General features: G+C 41.3%; 1 protein-coding gene across 1 annotated transcript; it reads right to left on the bottom strand.

The window, feature by feature from the left end:
* Window positions 1-5,124: 5,124 nt before the first annotated feature.
* Window positions 5,125-19,122, bottom strand: mtpn (myotrophin). Its single transcript, XM_028400799.1, has 4 exons — window positions 18,732-19,122; window positions 16,577-16,690; window positions 15,720-15,803; window positions 5,125-6,496 (listed from the first exon to the last, which is right to left on the bottom strand). Exons 1-4 carry the CDS (start codon window positions 18,801-18,803, stop codon window positions 6,410-6,412), a joined length of 357 nt encoding a protein of 118 aa, XP_028256600.1. The 5' UTR covers window positions 18,804-19,122; the 3' UTR covers window positions 5,125-6,409.
* Between the last annotated feature and the right edge of the window lie 397 nt (window positions 19,123-19,519).

Raw genomic sequence — 19,519 nt, 5'->3', positions numbered from 1 at the left:
CTACAGGTAACAACGTTAACGGAACAAATATTTAAGAACTGACTCACCTTTGAAGCCAACTTTAAGCAGCCAATCACGGAAGAAGACATCATAACTTGCCTACTAGCCATTAGAAGTGTTAGAAGCTAACAGCTTACTCTCTACTGCTTAGATCATACAGTGAGTAAACAGGAAGTACCGTTTTGTTCATTTGTTGACTGTTCTGTTTGGAAGCCAGGAGAAAGAGGGAGATGCCATAACTTCCTTGTTAGCTACTAGCACAGTGTGTGGTTACTATTGTTGTTACAGACTAATGCGTGCCACACTACCACCTTCAAGTGGCCATGATGGGAACTGCAGTGTTTTACTTCTCAGCCCAGAGGTTAAGATATACATTTAACTTTTACATATTTAGGAATTCACTCACTTGGAACCAATCTCACCATTCATGGAATGCTGACCTATGTCTGCTGAAGGTGGCAACGCCTCAGAACGGTTCACCTCCATCAACCTGGAGGTTTTTACACCTGCCGGCTCTGAAATGTTACATCAGGGTCTGAGGTATGATTTTTTTAACAGCTGGCTTTGCAGAGAAGTTTAAAAAAACAACAACACAAAGTTTGTCAAAGTCTCTAAGAGTGTTCAGACAAACTCCTCGGCTCGTTCCTGTGATCACAACAATAAATGGCTGGCAGCCACGCTGCATTGGACGTGCTCAGCCGTCATAACAGCAATAATGAATCCGCTTATATTTTCCAATTAAAACGTTCCTAATAGCGTCGTGGTCACATCGATTTCACTAGAAATGGCTGTTCGGCTGAGAACATTTGCACTGAGGCGTCCAGTGGGATTTGGATGAGGCTCATCGCACACTGGCTCGGAGTGCAAACAGAGAGGGGCTGATAAGTAAATCACCCGGAAAAGATCGAATGCTTAAACATGTGTATGTGAGCACAAGTGTCTGCTTTTAAGGGTCTGCACTGCTGTCATCCCTATCTGCTCGTGGACTTTGGAGATAATGATTTAAATCTCTCTGTGTGTGTGTGTGTGTGTCTAACTTTCCTGAGCTGCTGGTGGAAGGTTATACAGACGGAGAGGCCGGCACCACTTCTCATTCGACAGCTGACAGCACAGTGGAAATTCAGAAGTATCTTCAAATGACTCCCAGTTTGACGACAGCCTCCTCTCCTCTCCTGTTCGCCATTCTGTGCACACACACACGCATGAGACCCACACACACTCATTATCCATGCCAGCTAAGGGTTTGGCCGACATGATGCTGTCAGCAACAAGCTTTCATTCACCCAGGACAAGCTACATGTTTATGATGTAGGAGATACTGTATGCAGCCATGATTAGCTTTATAGACACAAAAACCACTGACACACAATCTATCACAATCTATCCGTGTTCAGCTCTGTCCTCTGCTGATCCATCATTATCCAGTGCATCCCATAAAAAACATCACCTGCACAGATTTGGCTGTTTTATTGCTGGTTGTTGGTTTTTTTGCAGTGAATAACTTAAGCTTTACCTGATGTAACAAGGAGCAACACACACAGACACACACATATTTGCTGTCTCGTCTTTTAGTTTTTAGTTTTTGGCTTTAGAGTCACTAAAGCTGCAATAAGTCTGATTCTCTGTGTAATTTCAGTAAGTAGGAATATTGTCGGGTCAGAAAACAGATGAATAAGTCCCAGTCAATGTGTTTAATGTCACTCTGAGGGTGTGACGCAAAACACTATTTGCATTTAATTCAAGTTACTGTGTCAGAGGTAGAAAAACTGTCAAATGGAGAGATGAAAAAAAAGACAGAATATTCAGCTGAACGTGCGTCTGGAAGAATTCTTTGGTCGCTGCTGAAAGTTTAAATAAGTTGTTTTGACTCAGCTCAAAGGACGATAGGTGTGTCCATCCATGCTGACTCCAGTGGCCATTTAAGGAACTGCACCATGGAAGTTAATATTTGATTTGAGGGGTTGTAAACACGTGCTGTACAATTGGGACTGACTCACTTTAGGACGAACCCTCAGGTTAGCTTCATCTTTCAGGCCTTGACAGTGCCAGGACCTGCTTTTAATTTAACCCCAGATCGAAGTCGAGTTTTAGTCCACTGTCCGACTTTTAGGTTTTGTAATAAAATTGCTTGCAGTCTTTCTGAATTATAAATACATTTGTAAAACAGCTCATGAGAAAATGGTGACAGTCACAGCATAGTGACAGTAGGTGACAGTCTCAGTATAATCTGCATAGTTCCTGCAGTTGCTGCTTGTAGTGAAGCATCTTTGATGCTTATTATTTATCTAATATAATTCAGCTCTAAGCCATGAAACACGTGTAAAGAATGATGAATGTCAAACATCCATTAAACACCTCCCTTCAGCTAAAAGATTCCACTGTTTACAGACCGAAATGTGTCTGATCTGTTCTGATTTACTGGTTGATCTCAGGGTTGGCTAACCTTCAGGGTCACATGACTGCTAAACAACAACCAGGGAAACAAGTTATAGATTCGTTGAAATTAAGTAAATAATAGATTAGAAAGAGAGAGGCGGGGGGAGACACCAAAAGGCAATCAGGAGTCTGTATTAATTATGTTAATGATTTGGATTTGCTACTTCATTAAGCAGCATTTTGAGCTGGTTGATCACACGGGTAGCTCTCCGTATAAAGTCTCTGCAGCAACGGTGTGGAAATACCAGATGAGACACATGGAGAGGCTGGGTGTGTGTGCATGTACGAGCTAATTATCACATCTGGTAATTACTGTAAGGTCATTCAGAAAGCCATTAGCTTACATAAAGGGACACAGCGTGCATCATCATAAATGTTTTTCATTATTTTAAGTGTTATTTTACAGTTACCAGTAAATTATTTAAGGGAAGAAAATCCTTTAGATTAAGGAGATAACTCCTCGCAGTTTACTCTGGGAAACAGCAGGTGGGAGCAGAGTTCAGTTGAAAGGATGCACGATGTTGTCAGAGGCCTCATGAAACCTGAACCTAAATGATGTTTTGCTTGTTTCTGGAGAAAAGAGAGACGCTAATAGTTTGCTAAAAGTTTTTTTCCCCTCAGGATTAGTGCCTGTCCCAGGACTCCCTTCAAGGACTAAATCAAAACGTATAGGTGCGTGTTCATGTCACATTTATCATCAACCTGAATTGCTGGTTTTCTTCTGCTGCCATCCAGATTATCTGCTGGCTAAACAAAGACAAAGGGGGGAAACTGAGTCTTTTATATTACAACAGTGTCAATGTTGTATGAGAGCAGTATTTCCCCAGTCGCTCACTCTGAAGGTAATTTAAATGAGCAGAAATAAGACGCGAGCGGAGACGAAGCTGTCAGAGCACGGCCGAGTCATTTTATCCCGATGTTTGCCCACATTGCAATAATTGTCTTTGTTCTCAGGCACGAGTATACGAACATGGCAAGCGGCCCAGAGATGTATCCGTCTGTCTGTCGGTGCTCGGAAAGACCTTCCTCGTCATCTCAGGCTGCCGTCTTCCCCCTCTGGATGTGCTTATTTGACAGGACCTGATGCAACCTTTCACCACATGCTACGGCTCAGTTACACGCTTCTATTGATTTCTCCCCCTCGCTCCTTACACCGTGGACTCCTCGGCGAATCCATCATTACCAGTTCACATCATGCACACAAGAAGAGTTGAAACCCACATGACTATATTTGAAATTCTACTTGAGATCTCAAGGTTTCAGAAGATCCAAAAACGTCAGGATGAATTACAGGGAGATGTGAATGAAATGACACACGAGACATGTGGAACCTTCAATTTTTAAGGCTCTGAAGGAAACTCTATTCAACGTTCTAGTGCAAACGATTGTAGAGGAAGGCACTGAAAAGGGTATTCATTGGTTTAAGTATGTCTTATATCATATTTTGTATATCATCCACAAAATCAGACAAATTCTGAAGTAGCTAATGATAATTAAAGAGTAATCCCGTGTATATTCGTGGTGAATGTTTGTGATGATGCAGCTGTACAGGATGGTTAGGACCTCTGTTATAAAACATGAGTTTAATTTGCAGAGCAGCGCTCACACAAAGCGATGACCGTGATAATTCTGGGTATGACTGCTGTAATTTCCCGTGGATGGTGGTGAATTTTCTGTATCAGAGACGACCGCCCTATTATTATTGGAATCCAGACATTCACACAAATCCAGTGGGAGTTAAAGTGAGTCTATGATTCATAATGGAACAGCTCGAGGCGCTAGATTGGTACGACAACAAAGATTAGAGTCATGTCCTTTTATGCGCACGACACAGTCGCTGGAGTTCACAAACACTGATTAGAACGCCCGCAGCCATGAGAATAGCAAAAGTAAAAATTGTCAAATAGCATGATGTTATTTGTACATGAAGATTACCACAGAGCTACTGCCACGCAAAACACAGACTGGAGAAGAAAGGTTAAAGGCTCTGGATCACTCACACGTTACCAAAGTAAAACACAATCGATCTAAAGGTTTTACTGTTTTCTTTATAAATTTTCACAGAACATTATTGATAGATAATTGGTTGTATTTTCCTCTTATGCTCACTGACTGAATGGAAAGATGGATGAAGGTTCAGTGTATACTATTTTAGACATCTGGCCCAGCTCCACCACCAACTACACAAGGTACTCCTCAGGCAGGAAAATGTGTAGTCAGACAGCAAACAACCAGGTTATAGACATGTCCATTAGTGCTGTATTGTAAGTCTATGAGGATTGGCTCACGCCACCCTCAAGTGGCCATTTGAGGGATTGCAATTTTTGACAGTTTCAAGGACCTGCTATAATTTAGCCCAAGGCCTTCCTAATAAAGTTGGCTTATTTTGACAAATCTGTTACTTTGAATGAAGAGTTGCATACTTGAACTATATTTTTTTTTCTTCATTTTTTCTTTTACAAAAATTTCAATTTAGAACAGAGTAATCACACGAAGATTGTGCAAAAAAATGAATTTTCTGCATGTCCCATCCAGAGCTCCGTATATACCCGCTAATGCTCATAATTTAAAAAAACTGAAAAAAGGACATGATGCAGTCATAATAAATGTGAAGGAATGTGGTCTGTCCTGGATTAGTCTGAACCCGCTTTAACTTGTTTTCAAGGAAGATGCGTTTCACATAGCAGCAACTTTTTATGGATATTTTTATTTCTGTTTTTACAGACTTTTGTCACAACAAAGTCAGCAAGAGCATCTTTTTGTGTCCATTACATTGTAGTAATTCATTTGAAGCAACCCAAGAGAGGACAGTGACCGTTTCAAAGCATAAAAGCAGAGGCAGTTTGACATGCAGCAAAACAGGCAGGGCTTCTGAACCCAATCCAAGGCAAGGGGAATACTGACAGCCCCCATCATCAAGTTTCAACTCTAACCCCTGTTTACCCATCATCCATAGTGCCCAGAACACCCCCCCCCCCAACCAGTTCCAAAATACACAAAGAAGCCGCAACAAAAAGGAACTTTTACTCTGAAATCTCACTGCGGGGAGGAGAGAGGGGAGGAAAGGGGGGTAGGCGACGAAATGAACAGATTTTTTAAATTGTCTAATCCTATTATGTGCTGTTAGCATTGCTTCAAAAGGGATTCAGTAACAAGATTTTTTAAAACTGCAACATTCAAGTCTTTCTAGTTAGCCAGCATGGTGATTGGTCAAAAAATACAGAACACCACATGTGCGCTAATAACGCAGAATTTTGTCAAAAAACACCGTCTGATATGTAAGTGATACAGGGCCAAGTAGAAAAGGAAAGTCTGACCACTGGACCTCTCGCACCAAACATCTCCAAAAATGTCAAGATTGGATTTGAAGGACAGTTTGGTCAATTTAAAAAAAAGAAGTCAGTGTAGAGGCCACACACAATGAAAGGCTAATATAATGAAACTTTACAACCTTTCTCTTCAATCTATCTACTATAGTACAGTGCAATTACTGTTCATGAGATCAAGCCCTGGTTAAACAATACTTAAACTGTAAAGGTATTAACACACTACTGGTCTACTACTACTTGATTTCTGCAAAAAAGAGATGTGTATTTAAGTGCTAAGCTTTGCGTTAACATTATAGAGTCTGATTTCTGAGCAGTGTTTTAGGATCCAGGTTCAAGAACCCTCCCCCAGTGTTTGATCCCCAGGGGAGAGATAACCGACCCTCTGTTACATGGCTACAAAAACAGAGGTCAAAAGAAGAGAGAATCCTATCCCAAGAAACTTTGGGGGGAAAAAGGGAAAAAAAACATGTTAAAGGAAAATCACCAGACAGACAACATGAACCTCCAACAAACAGACAAAAGCAGTGTTAAGACAGAGGTTGTTTAGGGTAAAAGGGGCCAGTCCATCTTCTGTCAGGGGTCCACTGCATCCATCTGTGTGCCCGTTCACCCACCTGTCCAGCCACCTCCCACACTGTGGTGCCTCACTTGAGCAGTGCCTTTATGGCATCACTCTCGGCAGCTTCAAAGGCACTGATGCCGTCCGGTCCTTTCCGGTCTTTGTCAGCTCCCTGCGGAGGAGAAGGGACATTAATATTAAATATTATGTTAAGTGAGTGCATCAGGTCCTGCTCACATCTAACAAGTGAATCTTTGGACTTCCATCCATACACCTTTCTGTCCTTCCAGAAACTAAGCAGCCATTAAAACCCACAAAAGTGACTTTATTGTGTACCAGGATGTATAAGGTCTTTTTCCACTGCAGGAACTCGCGTGCCATCTATTACTGACCTACACAATTGCACACATTTCTACTGCTGGAACCTCCCTTGTAGGGGTTAATTTCAGGTGAGAAAAAAAGGACCTGTACTGAAAGCTGTGAAAACGATTCCAGGACTGGAAAATGGCTGAAAACTGCTCTGTAGGAACTGTTTTAGGGATGTTTTCAGGATGGAACAAAAACACCTACTGTGAAGCTATAAGCTAAAATGGCAGTTCCCTTTTAGTTACGTTTGGTAGTCACAAGACAACATGTGTAATCAAAGTATTTAAAAAAGCAACACAGCAGAAGCCAAAAGAGGAACAGGAAGAAGGAAGAAAAGACGAATAGTGAAAGAGAGAATGGAGAGATGAGCAGGATCAGTGGTTCAAGAGTTCAAGGGCCAATTTGGGGACTCATCCTGGAAATAGATTGTGTAATGAAAAAATACCTTTTAGGAAACTCATCTTAGGCCTAGCCAAGTTATTAGGCTGTAACATGGTGGTTAAGTGTCTGTGCTATGTAAGCTGGTCGCTTCTTATCTACAGGTACAGGGACTGTTCCTTCTCTGTCGCGGGTCCTAAACTGTGGAACGAATTGCCTTTGCACCTTAGACAGATGGATTCTTTTATTGTTTATAAGTCATCACTTAAAACACATCTTTTTACTTCGGCTTTTAACTTTGTTTGAGTTGTTGACTTTTAATTGTTTTATTGTTCTTACTCCTGACTGTTGTTTTTATTGTATTGTTTTATATTCCTGTGTTTTATCAAATTTATATTTATTTTATTTTATTAGTAATTTATTCTACATTTGATAGGCTGTGTACAGCACTTTGGCTGACCTTGTTGTTTTTAAAAGTGCTATAAATAAAGTATAAATAAAGATGGATTGGATTGGAGGTAGGATCAAAACTTTTCACTTTTTGATGAAACTTTCTGATCCACAACTGTACATTAACACCTAGAAGTCTGCCCTGTGGTTACAGGCCCTTAATGAACAGCTACCTTGAAGTGCTACCAAAACATCCAAACTTGTTATGTTTTTCTCAGCCACTGAGGAATTGCCTGTCAGCCTGTCTTAAGACTCTACATGCAAAACAGAGTCACAGACGTCAGGGCACAAATCCATTAGAGCTCCCAGGGATAACAGAATCAATGTGAAAGAGATGGGAGTAGACGCGATCATTCGGATTACTAAAGGGCAAAAAAACAGATGTAAAAAAACAAACTACAGGGCAAGAGACAGGCATCATGTTGTATGTACTTGTAGTGACAACAGATTTAATGGCTGACGGAGGAGTGGAGGCATGCAACAGAGAGGCGTCCCTTTGTATGCCCTGCCAACTTCAGCCTCTTAGCAAAAGAGCTTACAGAACCAAGGCAGAGAGAGTCTATTGTTGCATAGAGAAGCAGGGCATCAAAAACAATGTGACCCAGTTCAAGTCCCCAGCAGTGTGGGGATGGTTGTCTGGGTGCAAATTCCATGCTGCCGGAGCCACAGAGCGTATCCTCAGCCACAGAGCTTTAGCAGGGCTGAGTGGGTAACCTGTCAGATCTACATCTCTAATTGGTGAGGAGACAAAGTAGGAGAGTGTATTGTCAATTCATAGCATGTTTCACATTTTATGGAAGTGTGCACCTGTCAACACTCCGGTTATGTTAGAGCCCTGTGATGTAACACTTCAACTATGACGTCTGTGGGGAGCCCAGGTCCTCGGTGGCAGTTCTGTTTTTGGTCGATAAAACAGCATATGCATATGAGATGCTTAAAGGGGAAAACATGATGGTTTGAGAAGGAGAGTTTTTGCCATATGTCTCGAACTAGCTTGGTTTAGCTGGGATGGAAGATAACAACTGGCTCTGTAACAAAACCAGACTACTGCCTGTTGTTTACTGCTGCAGAAATGAGGCCAAAAAACCAAGAGTGTTTTGTTCCTGTTCCACAGTTATAGAGTCTCACTTAGATAATAAAAGTTTTTGAAGAGATTGTGAATTTATTGTACAGTGAACCAAAACTGTTGATGTTTGTAAGCTTTTTGGGCATTTCAAATAGAGCTAATGGTAAAGCATGCTTTGTATTGCATCACCTTTCACAGAACTTTTTGCTTTAACAGCCTAAAGGCCAATCGAAAAATCCCCTCAGCTTTTTAGTAGCTTACAAAAAAAGCATCAAGCTTGTGTTTATCTATAAGTACCAAAAAGAAATCTGAAACCAGTAACAGCCTGGAGGTAAAGAACAAAGGGCAACAAGGTCAGTTTTAGCAGATTTTCTTTGCTAAAATGTTAATTTCTCTGCACTTAGACTGATTCAAAAATTGTGAGATTCACGGATGCCCCTCTCTACTACATGCCTAGAGTCAAAAGTGGAGAAAAATAAAGAAAATTGAGAAACATAAGACATGATGGACGATCGGGTATCCAGGTTTTCAAATTTAAAAAAGAAAAAGAATCACACACCCCCTGTTATCTGCGAGTACACAGAGGAATGGTTCCTTCGGTGTAATTTATCTCTTTCAGAGGCAGGATAGGTTCCAGGGATCCACTGATAATGTTTTAATGTTCTCCCGATATGAGCTGTGGCTTTATCAAACTGTAAAAGCACCACTGAACCAAAGTGTAGACTGTGATAAACTCTTGTTTGTTGTGTCTGTAAAGTATTCTAATAGCTGCTGACTCATTCATATCAGGTACCTGGTAACCAACCATTGTACTCTGCACTCTGGTGAGTTCGGCAGGTGAAGCTCTCCTTCACCTGCTGAAGGAAGAAAAGAAGCTTCTTTCACCCTCCATCTTTTTTTTTCCTGTCCAGCTCAGGGGAAGTCATTAGCAGCTGGTTCAAGACCGTACCCAGTAACTGGCTCTACAGACCTCAGTTAGAGAGCAAGAAACAGCATTACACCTTGACTTTACCCATTTCACCATCAATACTTCACTGGAACAAACAAGCCCTCGGTCTAATATACAACATGTTTTTATTGCCACATTTGAGGCAAAACAATCGCCATGCATGTTGCCAAAATGGCATTCCAGAGGTCTGCTATAGATTTATGCTTCACAATAATAGCCCCAGTCTGTGCAGCCTCTCAGGATGCACCTGACGGCCGCGCGGCTCAGTGGCACACTCCTGACACCACTTACAGTAATGAGCTTTCCTCAACTTGAGTAATGACCCCTCATGAACACCTCACTGTCCAAACATTATCCAGTCAAAGAGAAGCTGGTGGCCAAGTGAGACACAGTCTAATGAATAAGAATGGACTCCCAGGGTGTCTCCAGTCAAACCCGAGATGCATCATCATCCTGGATTATGGACCCATACAAAGCAGTGGCTGGGTCAGTAACGTAATGCCACTGACCTGCCAGAGTGTCCATTAAGTTTTCATTATGCCACTGGTGAATGGAGCTGAAAGGTCTCCCATGCATAAGTCTTATATTATTGGGCCAGAGCTACGCTCAGAAACCTACTTGAAATGCAACGCTTAAATCAGACTATTGACCTGCTGGCAGCAGTCACACAACATCACCGACCTGTAAGAGGGTAAATTTTATAACACTGAGCGAAAAAGGAAAGATCAATATCGGTATTGGAGCAGGCTGTGTCAGCTGAGGAACTGGGTGAAATACATTTTTGGTATAGGTTAATGAGCTGCACCACACCGCACACAACAGGGTTAGGATGTGGGAAGGAGGGTTATTTCAGGCCGACTGGAGTTTATACCGCCATTTTACTGTTTAAACAATGAACTGAGGAACTCCTGAAAGACTCATTTATCATGTCGTGCTCAGCTTAGCCTATGTTTAAAGTTTTCACACCATCTCCAGTGTTTATTGTTGGAGCACTTATACAGCTCTCATTACATGCACATAGAGTTCAACTTTTTTAGTGATTAGAGATAGAGTCAACAAGTTTCTTTTTACAGTCTGTGTTTCTGGTAGTTCAAAACGATAAGCCAGCACTGTCCAAGAAATTGGACAACTTGACATCAGCTACAACAGACTGATGGGTTGACGAGGTTCATGACGACATGGTGACAACAGTAAAGCGTGCTTCTTTTTACGAACAGCGCATGGAAGATTAAATTGTCTTACAGTTATTGACGACAAACTAGGGCTAGATGAGAACAATTTGCATTTTTCAAGGGAGATCCTTGGGAATTTCTCAAATAATGTGCAACCATGGATGAGACCTGAGTCTGCCACTTACATCCAGAGACAAAGGAACAATCATAAGACCAGTGGTCTACCCTGCACTCTAGTCACACACACTATTACACAGACTGAAAAGCCTGATCTCTAAAACAGGAAAAAAAAAACAACAACAAAAGCAGTGCTCTACCAGCTGGACAACCTTTCACAGGTCCGCACCTGATTTGTCATCCCCTTCCCCAAGATGTACATCACTGCTTTGAAATGGGATCCATATGCTCCACACCTGCAGGTATCAGTGTGTGCATGTACAAAGGGACTACGCTGAAAAATAAGACTAATCTGATAGACACTACAGTGTATTGAGATCATCATTTCCAGCTCCTGTGTGGGAAGATGATGAGTGGCCTGTTTTACTATAGAGCTCCTTCTTTTGAACTAGAAATAAATGGACCTTCTCTGCTTGGTATTAAGGGCACACAAAAGAAAGGCCGTATGGGATCACATTTAAAAGACAAGATAACAACAGCAGCTGAATAGACATAATAACACTATTTCTTTCTAGTCGATGGTTGTGACCAGAGTTCCTCATAGGAAGAAAGGGATGTGTGTGTGTATTCATGTGTGTATGTGCCCTTTCATTGTTGACTTAAAATTAACTGGCTGGCCTCTGCAGGCTGTAGTCAGCACTCTTGGCCGAGATCTTATGGCTGGGTCACCTTTGGGTTTAAATGGCCTTTCATAATTCATTACCAACAACAGCACAGTACGCAGTTGGGATAAGGGCAGGGGGTGATGGGTCAACTCCCATGTTGCACTGGGCAACCAAGCCATTTTTGTCTGCCAACACAAAAAGCCACTATTCTCAGCAGGCTTCTTTTATCAGGTGCACTGTGACTTGGATATATACAGCGGACAATATACTCATCTCATGTTAAGGCACATGGCGAGTCCTCAGAGCTGTCGGGGGTAGATATATTGCGATCTGGTCCCTGTGGTGACTGTTGACCTTTTGGCTGCATGTGGGTGCTAATCCTGGTTGGTGCTTAGTAGAGATGAATGCGAAGCGAAGGCACAGGACAAAACTCATGGGTTCACTTAAACCTTCGCCTTCCACCATAATCCCTGTTCAGATGAGCTATGGCTGCCCGTCTCGCCTCTTATGATACCATATAGGCTTCTAATAGGTCCACCCAAAGGGCTTTCATTTACAAAGCTGAGGTGGTGCTCGCATTGCAGTCTGTATTTCAGATGTGGAAGAGGCAGCTGATCTTCTGGCTTACAAGAGGATGTGACTGCTAGCAGACTTTGATTGAAGTCTTTTTGTACATGTTAGGCAGGTTTTCAAACATAAATCTTCCATTGTGATGTAGAACATCGTAACAATGTGGCATTAACTCACAGAACCCCAAAACCTGTAGATGTAACAATAAAACCATAAGCATTCTTAAAAATTAAAAAATTAAAAATTAAATTTGTCAATTTAAAAAATAATGCCACAATAAATTGTTTGCACTAACAAGACTGTAGAAAAAACATTCAGCACTTTTTAGTGCTACTACAAGGTCATAACTGACTCACTTGCTACCAGCAGGCATGCAGCAAAGTTTCCACGGCTGCTCTGTAGATTTTCTACAGCGGATGTGTGAAACAGAGTGAAAATCTGGTTTAAAAAAAGCTGTAAAAACGCACATAGCAAAAATATAATATAAATAAAATAAAGTACTGAAGCTTGGTACTTAAGTAAAAGGACATTTACCCAGCAAAATATTTACTTAAGTAAAAGTAGAAGTGCTACATCAACAACATCATCAACAATCCTACTTAAGTGAAAGTCTAACAGAATGCTCTGGTATGTCCATGACGCATCTTTGGACCCTCTAAATTCAAACATGTTTTTTAAATACGCCCACTGGGGGCTCAGGTCAGTGGAGGCTGACAGAATTCATGTTCAATGGTGAGGTTAAGCTGCTATCATTGGAGCTGATAGAGCCACCTTATTGGGTTAAACTTCAGAGATAGCAACATAATCCATATTTTTAATTTATGGCAACATTTTGTACAGTAAGTACAGTAAAGAAGTATAAATACTTAGTTACATTCCACCACTGGTTATGGCAAGTGGGGGTCCCTTAAGACAAGTGTAAACTCTCTCTTCTTCTAGCCATAATTGTGCTGTTTCCACAGAGGTACAGCACTGAATACTGCAGTGAAGCCCATTGTGACAGTGAAAAATGCCCCAAAATGTGCTTTGGGCTGGGGAGTGTTAACACCTATGAAAATTAAATGCATAATTTAGTGGACTGCTTAAATCTCAGCAGTGCATACATCCAGCCAAGAAGCCTCTCCTCTCATGTTAATCCAGCTTATAAACAACAGCTGACAGGAATAAAGAAATAATAACCAAATAATAGTTTTTTTCAAGGAGACTTTAAAGTCAGAACAATGCAGCTGCCCACGCGTGTCAACACTGTGCTAGTAACTTTTAATAGTAAATAACTTTCAGAGAAGTACACTGCTCTGTCTTTCCTGTTGGCGCTGGCTGCTTTCTTCAGTTTATCTCTGAGCCAGCAGCACTGATGGCCAGCTGACAGCAGCTGCCAGCTGCTTCCAAGACTCTACTGGCTTGTTAATGCGAGGGCCAGAGTGTGGCTATGTGTATGAAAATGGGGGATTAATACAGCCTATTGGCAACAGGAATGAGTCAGTCCCACACAAGTGCGTGTCTCTAAATGAACACCTTTGTTTCCCATAAACACATTACAGTTTCCTCTTTTCACAAACCTACAAGTACAAGTGAAGCTGTAAACTGTCTGAACTTTATATAGCTGCATATATACATGGTTCAGGCACAGGGCTGTTGTGTGAAAGTCGACACATGACTTCCCATTACTTTGACTGAGCTGAGATGATGCTACTGTGTAGAGAAGCTTTGATTTACCCTGAATCATTTAGCCAGGCTGAGATCTCACCCTCCACCACTCCCTCTCACATTCATCCATCATTCTCTACACAACATCACACAGTCCTAAACAATGTGGGCTTCTTTTCTTACAGTTCTTGTCTCATTCCAAATGATGTTTACTTTTTTGGCATTTTTACAAAGACAATATACTGACAGAGATATCAGGAACTATTATCCATAGATGCGTACAGTGCAGACATTATGGCACACTGCTAGTTCCCTCGCTAACATAGCAACCAGATGTGATAAGCAAGACTGATGTTGGGGCTGTGTTAGGAATTATAGATTTATAAGATTATCCTCTTTTACATTGGTCCATATATTCCCACTAAACAAAAGGACAAACTTCTTTTTCCAGAAGGTGAGTAATTTATCTTACAGAAGCTCTTTCAACATCTTGAAAACACAGATAGATAACGATATAACCAACTCTAGTAAACAGAGCAGCACAGAGGCCAGTGTTTCAGAATTATATGAATATATTTCTTACTTACTGCACTGAAAGAATGATGTAAACAAAAGATTTTGATGAATTTGCATGACGGAAAAGCCAAAAATTCTCAGTCACTAACTCCCCTAACACAGAGCTGTCGCCGGTGACAGAAATTGACATGCGCTGTTCAAACTCTGGTTATGTTCACACTATTGAAAAAACAGTTTGATTCTGAAAGCTGAGAAACGGCTCTTTCGATCGCTATTACATTCATTACGGTAATGACCACATTGCGTGTGGCAGGGGCGGGAGTTTTGTGGAGCGTTGATGTACAATAGTTTGAGTTTAATTTTTGTAATCTCTTGTTGTCTTGTCGCTGAACATTTATAGTTTATAAAGAGAAATTTGATGAAAATTCAAATTCGTTTTTTTTTACTTTTCTTGTTATTACACACTGTTCTGAGCATTTATAACATAATAACAAATATGTGCCAGCTTTTGAAAGTTATATTTCATCTGTCAAGAAAAACAGGTAAAATAATCAATACAAAGAACATTTTCTGACAGAATAATTAAAAAAGAAAAGGCAAACTGTTATAATTATAGTAGTGAAAGGATTAAATACTGATTCCACCTATAGACCCTGCTGAATAAAGCCAGATTTTGGTAGTTTGTGTCCAAACAGAACCTCTTTATCTAACATATTGCAAGACACCGCCAACTATTAACTCTTGATTTATTTTGCTGAAACCCCCTGAGTGAAGAAGATAAATAAATGCAAGAGGTGGTCAAAGACAGGTAGGCACTGTGGGGCTCATTTGTGTGATATTCATTGTCCAGAGGATCATCAATCCCACTGCAGTCAGGCTCATTTGGTGAAACGGAACTAGAGCAGGGCAGATCTGTCATTTATAAATTTAAGACTGGCATGCATGTCGCTCTGGGTTACAAAGACCTGCAGAGAAAACTCCTCCACTTATAAAAGGAGGCTTTCTATCCGCCGTGTTCTGTGTTTGGATGGTTTATTACGGTAAGCTTGTTATTCAGTTGCAGAGCTGCAGTCAATGCCAGCTGTGCCTGACTCAGTTTTGTCTCTCTTCTCACAGCTGTGACTGCATAGGCACACATGGCAGCACGCATTTATCTGACTGAGGTAGCATTTAAGAGAGTTCCAGAGTTGAGCCCCTGAGGGAAGCTGAGGTGGAAGGATGGGGGCAGAGATTTAGGACTGTGCACCTCTGAATGAAACAGCTTGTAAACAAAATACACAGACACAAAAAAATAGCAGCAACACTATGCGATGCTCTATGAACATTCCAGCACAGCCTTCTGTGTTAAAGGGCCTTTTGTCCAGCAAGTTGACCTCATCAGCACTCATGCAGCCTCTGACACATCAACATGCACTGATGGGTGAAAGACACCAGGGCTCCTCTGTGTGCAGATGTATAATATGCATGAAAGGATGTATGCTCAAATATATGGAACAGACCTTTTCTAGCAGGACCTTGACACATGAGAGGTGACCCTCAAAGCAGGCAGAGATCAGCGGGGTGAGCCCGTGTTTGTCTGGAGCCTGTAGGGGGAAGGAATGAGGGAAACGCATAAGTGGCAGGCAGAATGAGATCTCCATCCTTTATCAGAAATAAATAAGAAAACAAACACATGTTAACATGTGCATGTAGATATCAATCATGTTGGTTTAAATGTGTGTAGCGCTAGCGACATCATACTTCCGGTTCACGAGGATAGTGTCTGGGTTGCGTACAAAAGCCGTATGTAAACAACCATCAAACTACGACAGCTTTGCCCCGAGTTTTTTTTTTTTACAGGGCTACAAAGGAATAAACTGCTTTTGAACCGGAAAAAAAAGAAAGAACAAGCGACACAGGACAAAAAAAAACGCATGACGCACACGCGGTCCTACCACGACCTGAACAGACTCTGTGTATTACGAGGCACCACCTAGCGGTTTGGAAGACAACAAACAAGCTGGATTGAGCGCAAACACGTGTGTAGTCAGATTTGAAAATAGGTCTGAACGTTTATCCAGCTTAAAGTCTATCTGGATTCAATCCTACTCTAGCTGGATTGACTTTCTCCAGTGTGAATGGGGCCTTAGAGAATAGACAATAGCTGAAATAACACAGGCTAAACTGGCATTAACAGTTGGGGTGCCTTTGTTTAAACAGGCAGATAAGGAGTGAAATCAAGCAGTTCAACAATGGGCTTAGACTGCGAAGGGAAGCAGATGCAGACACTGTTATTTTCGTGGCTACTGCAACCCTGAACAGTAGGCAAATAAACGTTAAAAAACAGGAGTGCTGAGATAGCTGCTGTGGCTCTTACATTGATATCTGCCCCCTTAGAAATGAGGAACTCCACCACATCTGTTTGACCAAAGTCTGCAGCATAATGCAGAGGCTTCCTCCCTCCATCCAGAGTCCGGTTTGCATCCTCAGCCTGTGGGGAGAGAAATGTCAGTCATGTTAAGAGGGCTGAGATATAAAAGCACAAGCACTGCCGTGATAAACCCTGCCTCTAAGAGGAAAGACACACAAACTAACCACTTTTCCTTGTTCTGTTGCCACACTAACCACATACACAGATGAGTGTGCAACAGGTGGGCCTACACTATTAGTACAGAAATGACAGGTCAATCCCCATTCTGCCTGTTAGTCCTGATTATGGTATGGTGTCCTTTCAAGGTCTACATTCCTTTATATTGGTTATCAATCCTAGCAGGCGTGAGTGAAGGCTAAAATTCTGATGAAGATCTGATGGAGCCATCATTACACTTACAAGACAAAGTGTTCACTGTAACTATCAGTATAAAAACTCCATGTAGCCCTAACAAAAAAACACAATACTACATTTTCATATTTCTTTTTTTAAGCATTAAAATAATATATACACAAAGCCTCTACTGAACCCACGATACCACTGCCTCTGATTGGAACTCATTCACCTTTATTACAAAAATCCACTGAAGGTCAAGTTCAATATACTGAATACAATCCTTCATTCTTATACTCAATCCCACAGAATCCATTAGCAGTGATGGATATCAAATCCTGACCTCTTCTAATAATGTAATCCTATTGGTGGCAGCAGCAGCTCCAGAGGCTAATTAAATGTATGAAAAAAAACTTCATTCCTACTCCTACAAAAAGAACTGGTGTTTAATTTCTCCAACTTAATAATGGTACCTGCTCAGACTGCAGCATCTGTGATCACAAGTTTATTTTAGCAATGGTTGTTTTTTTAGCCTGACAGGGCCTCAGTAAAAGTAACAAGGGGTGCACTGGGGTTGTGATACGCCACACTGACAGGTGGCCATCTGCAGTCTAAGTCTCTGTAACTTATCCCACATCTTTGGCACCAGTTGGACCCTCAATTAAAGCGTGTTAAAAAAATCTGATGACATGGCCATGTAGGATGTAATACATGGACTGAGTCCACATGTGCTAAGCAAGCACTGCTTCATGGACAGTTTGTATATCTGTAGTTGGACTTCAGGTGTATATCTAATATTGCATTTGATGTAAAAAAAAATGTGCTAAAAACGTATATATTGAAGATTCAATAGTAATTTTACATCAAGAGTATACTGCTACTACTATCATTTAATCTACAATATTGTTTACACTAATTTATATTGTTATAAAGAGCTATTTTTCCACTAACTGAACGTTTAATCTGTTTTTATTTCATAAAAACATCTAGCTCTGTGGTGTACTAAGTTTAGCAGTCACGTCCGAACGTCTGGTGTGGAGGTTTTGCTACAGTCGAGCCACCATCTCCTAGGCTACGGCTGAGACCCCCGCCCACCAGCGTTGGCTAGACACTGCTGGATTCCGGGCCTGTCTGGCCGGTTAGCACAGCCAGCGGTTAGCTTAAACAAAACTCACAACACCTCGCCATCCTGTAGATTATAATAAATAGTATGTGTGGCTTTTTTAACAAGTATGCCGCAGTTCATAGCGAGATGACAATAGACGCGGGTGGGATATGTCTGTGTGTGTACTGATGCTATTGTTAGCACACCAACAGGTTGCTTTCAAGGGGGAAAGTGGTGGCAGTAGTGTATGCTAGCTCGGCAACAAGATGTATAGTCCAAGCTAAGCCCACCGTATGTTAAAACACAAGGTCAGACATAAATATTACAGGGTCGTAGCGGAGACAGCTAGCAAAACAATGGCCCACTAAAAAACCTCCATGTTACGAGTATCACTGAGTCTCGCTAGCAATGCTAACTTGGAACATTTCAGTGAGGTACAGTTAAAATGGCTAGCGTTAAAATGTTCCAAAACCTCCACGTTGCAGATCCATCAAGCTGCAAATGACTGCCAATTCCGGATTACTTAACTTACCGTTACCCAACTACGGCTAGCACTAGCAGATCTAGCAAGTCTACTAACTAGCGTCCACTACCTTAGCTAAGCTCCAACCTGTCAGAAATGTGTTGCGTATTGAACACCCCGTCAAATAACAGTCCTCTTACCGTTACCAGTTTGGCTTTGACCTCGTCCAGGTCCCCGGTCTTCAATGCCCACATCAGTTCTTTATCTCCCATCTTCCTGTGTGTGGGCCGGTGCTCTACCTTCTCTGTTGATCTGCAGGGCAGTTGACAAGTTGAATGCTAGTGCGTTAAAAAGTTAGCTAGCTAAAGCTAAACAAAACTCTTTCCGTTGTCGCGTTTAGTGCGGGGTTACAACTCGACGGAACACGGAGCCGTTTTAAGACTCGGGGTGACAACTTTTGTTGGATTTTACAACCCGCCGATAAGTGACAGGTAAAAAAATTGGTTGAGGAGAAGTTCTGAAAGGCAAAGTAGCAGACAGGGATCCGCCTTTCTGCGAGCCAGAAATGTTTCCGATACCGTCACCCGGAAGTTAACGTCTCAGCGGAAGTATAATGCTGCGTTTACGTGCTAGTGTTAAAGGGGGAATCACGCTATCTTTAAGCCAAACCACGTATCCAATATGTTCATCTAATATATTAAATATATTAATAATATTAAATTCCTTCCATTCTTAAGCCAGATAAATATTTGAAGCCTCCGTTTTTTTCGGTTATTTTCTCAGAAAATATAAGAGGGGGAAGTTCTTATTTTTAGGTGGGTCGAAAATGTGTGTAATTTAGGGATAAAACGCTTTTATTATCATACTAGGTCAATTTTTATTTTACAGAATTTGCATTAAATGTTAAATGCAAAAATAATAATAATTACTGTATGTACAGTAATTATTACTTTATGTACAGTATGTACAGTAATTATTAAAAATAATT

Source organism: Parambassis ranga, chromosome 2, assembly GCF_900634625.1.
Source record: "Parambassis ranga chromosome 2, fParRan2.1, whole genome shotgun sequence".
Lineage (NCBI taxonomy): Eukaryota > Metazoa > Chordata > Actinopteri > Ambassidae > Parambassis > Parambassis ranga.
Note: the sequence above shows the minus strand (reverse complement) of the source record. Positions and strands in the feature narration are given on the sequence as shown.

What these genes read in the sequence shown, in the direction of transcription:
- mtpn (XM_028400799.1), bottom strand. Translation starts at nt 18,803, where the DNA reads ATGGGAGATAAAGAACTGATGTGGGCATTGAAGACCGGGGACCTGGAC. An exon ending in TCAAAGCCAAACTGGTAACG is followed by an intron (nt 16,691 to 18,731) that starts GTAAGAGGACTG and finishes CTCTCCCCACAG; the next exon opens with GCTGAGGATGCAAACCGGAC. An exon ending in CTAAGGGGGCAGATATCAAT is followed by an intron (nt 15,804 to 16,576) that starts GTAAGAGCCACA and finishes TTCCCCCTACAG; the next exon opens with GCTCCAGACAAACACGGGCT.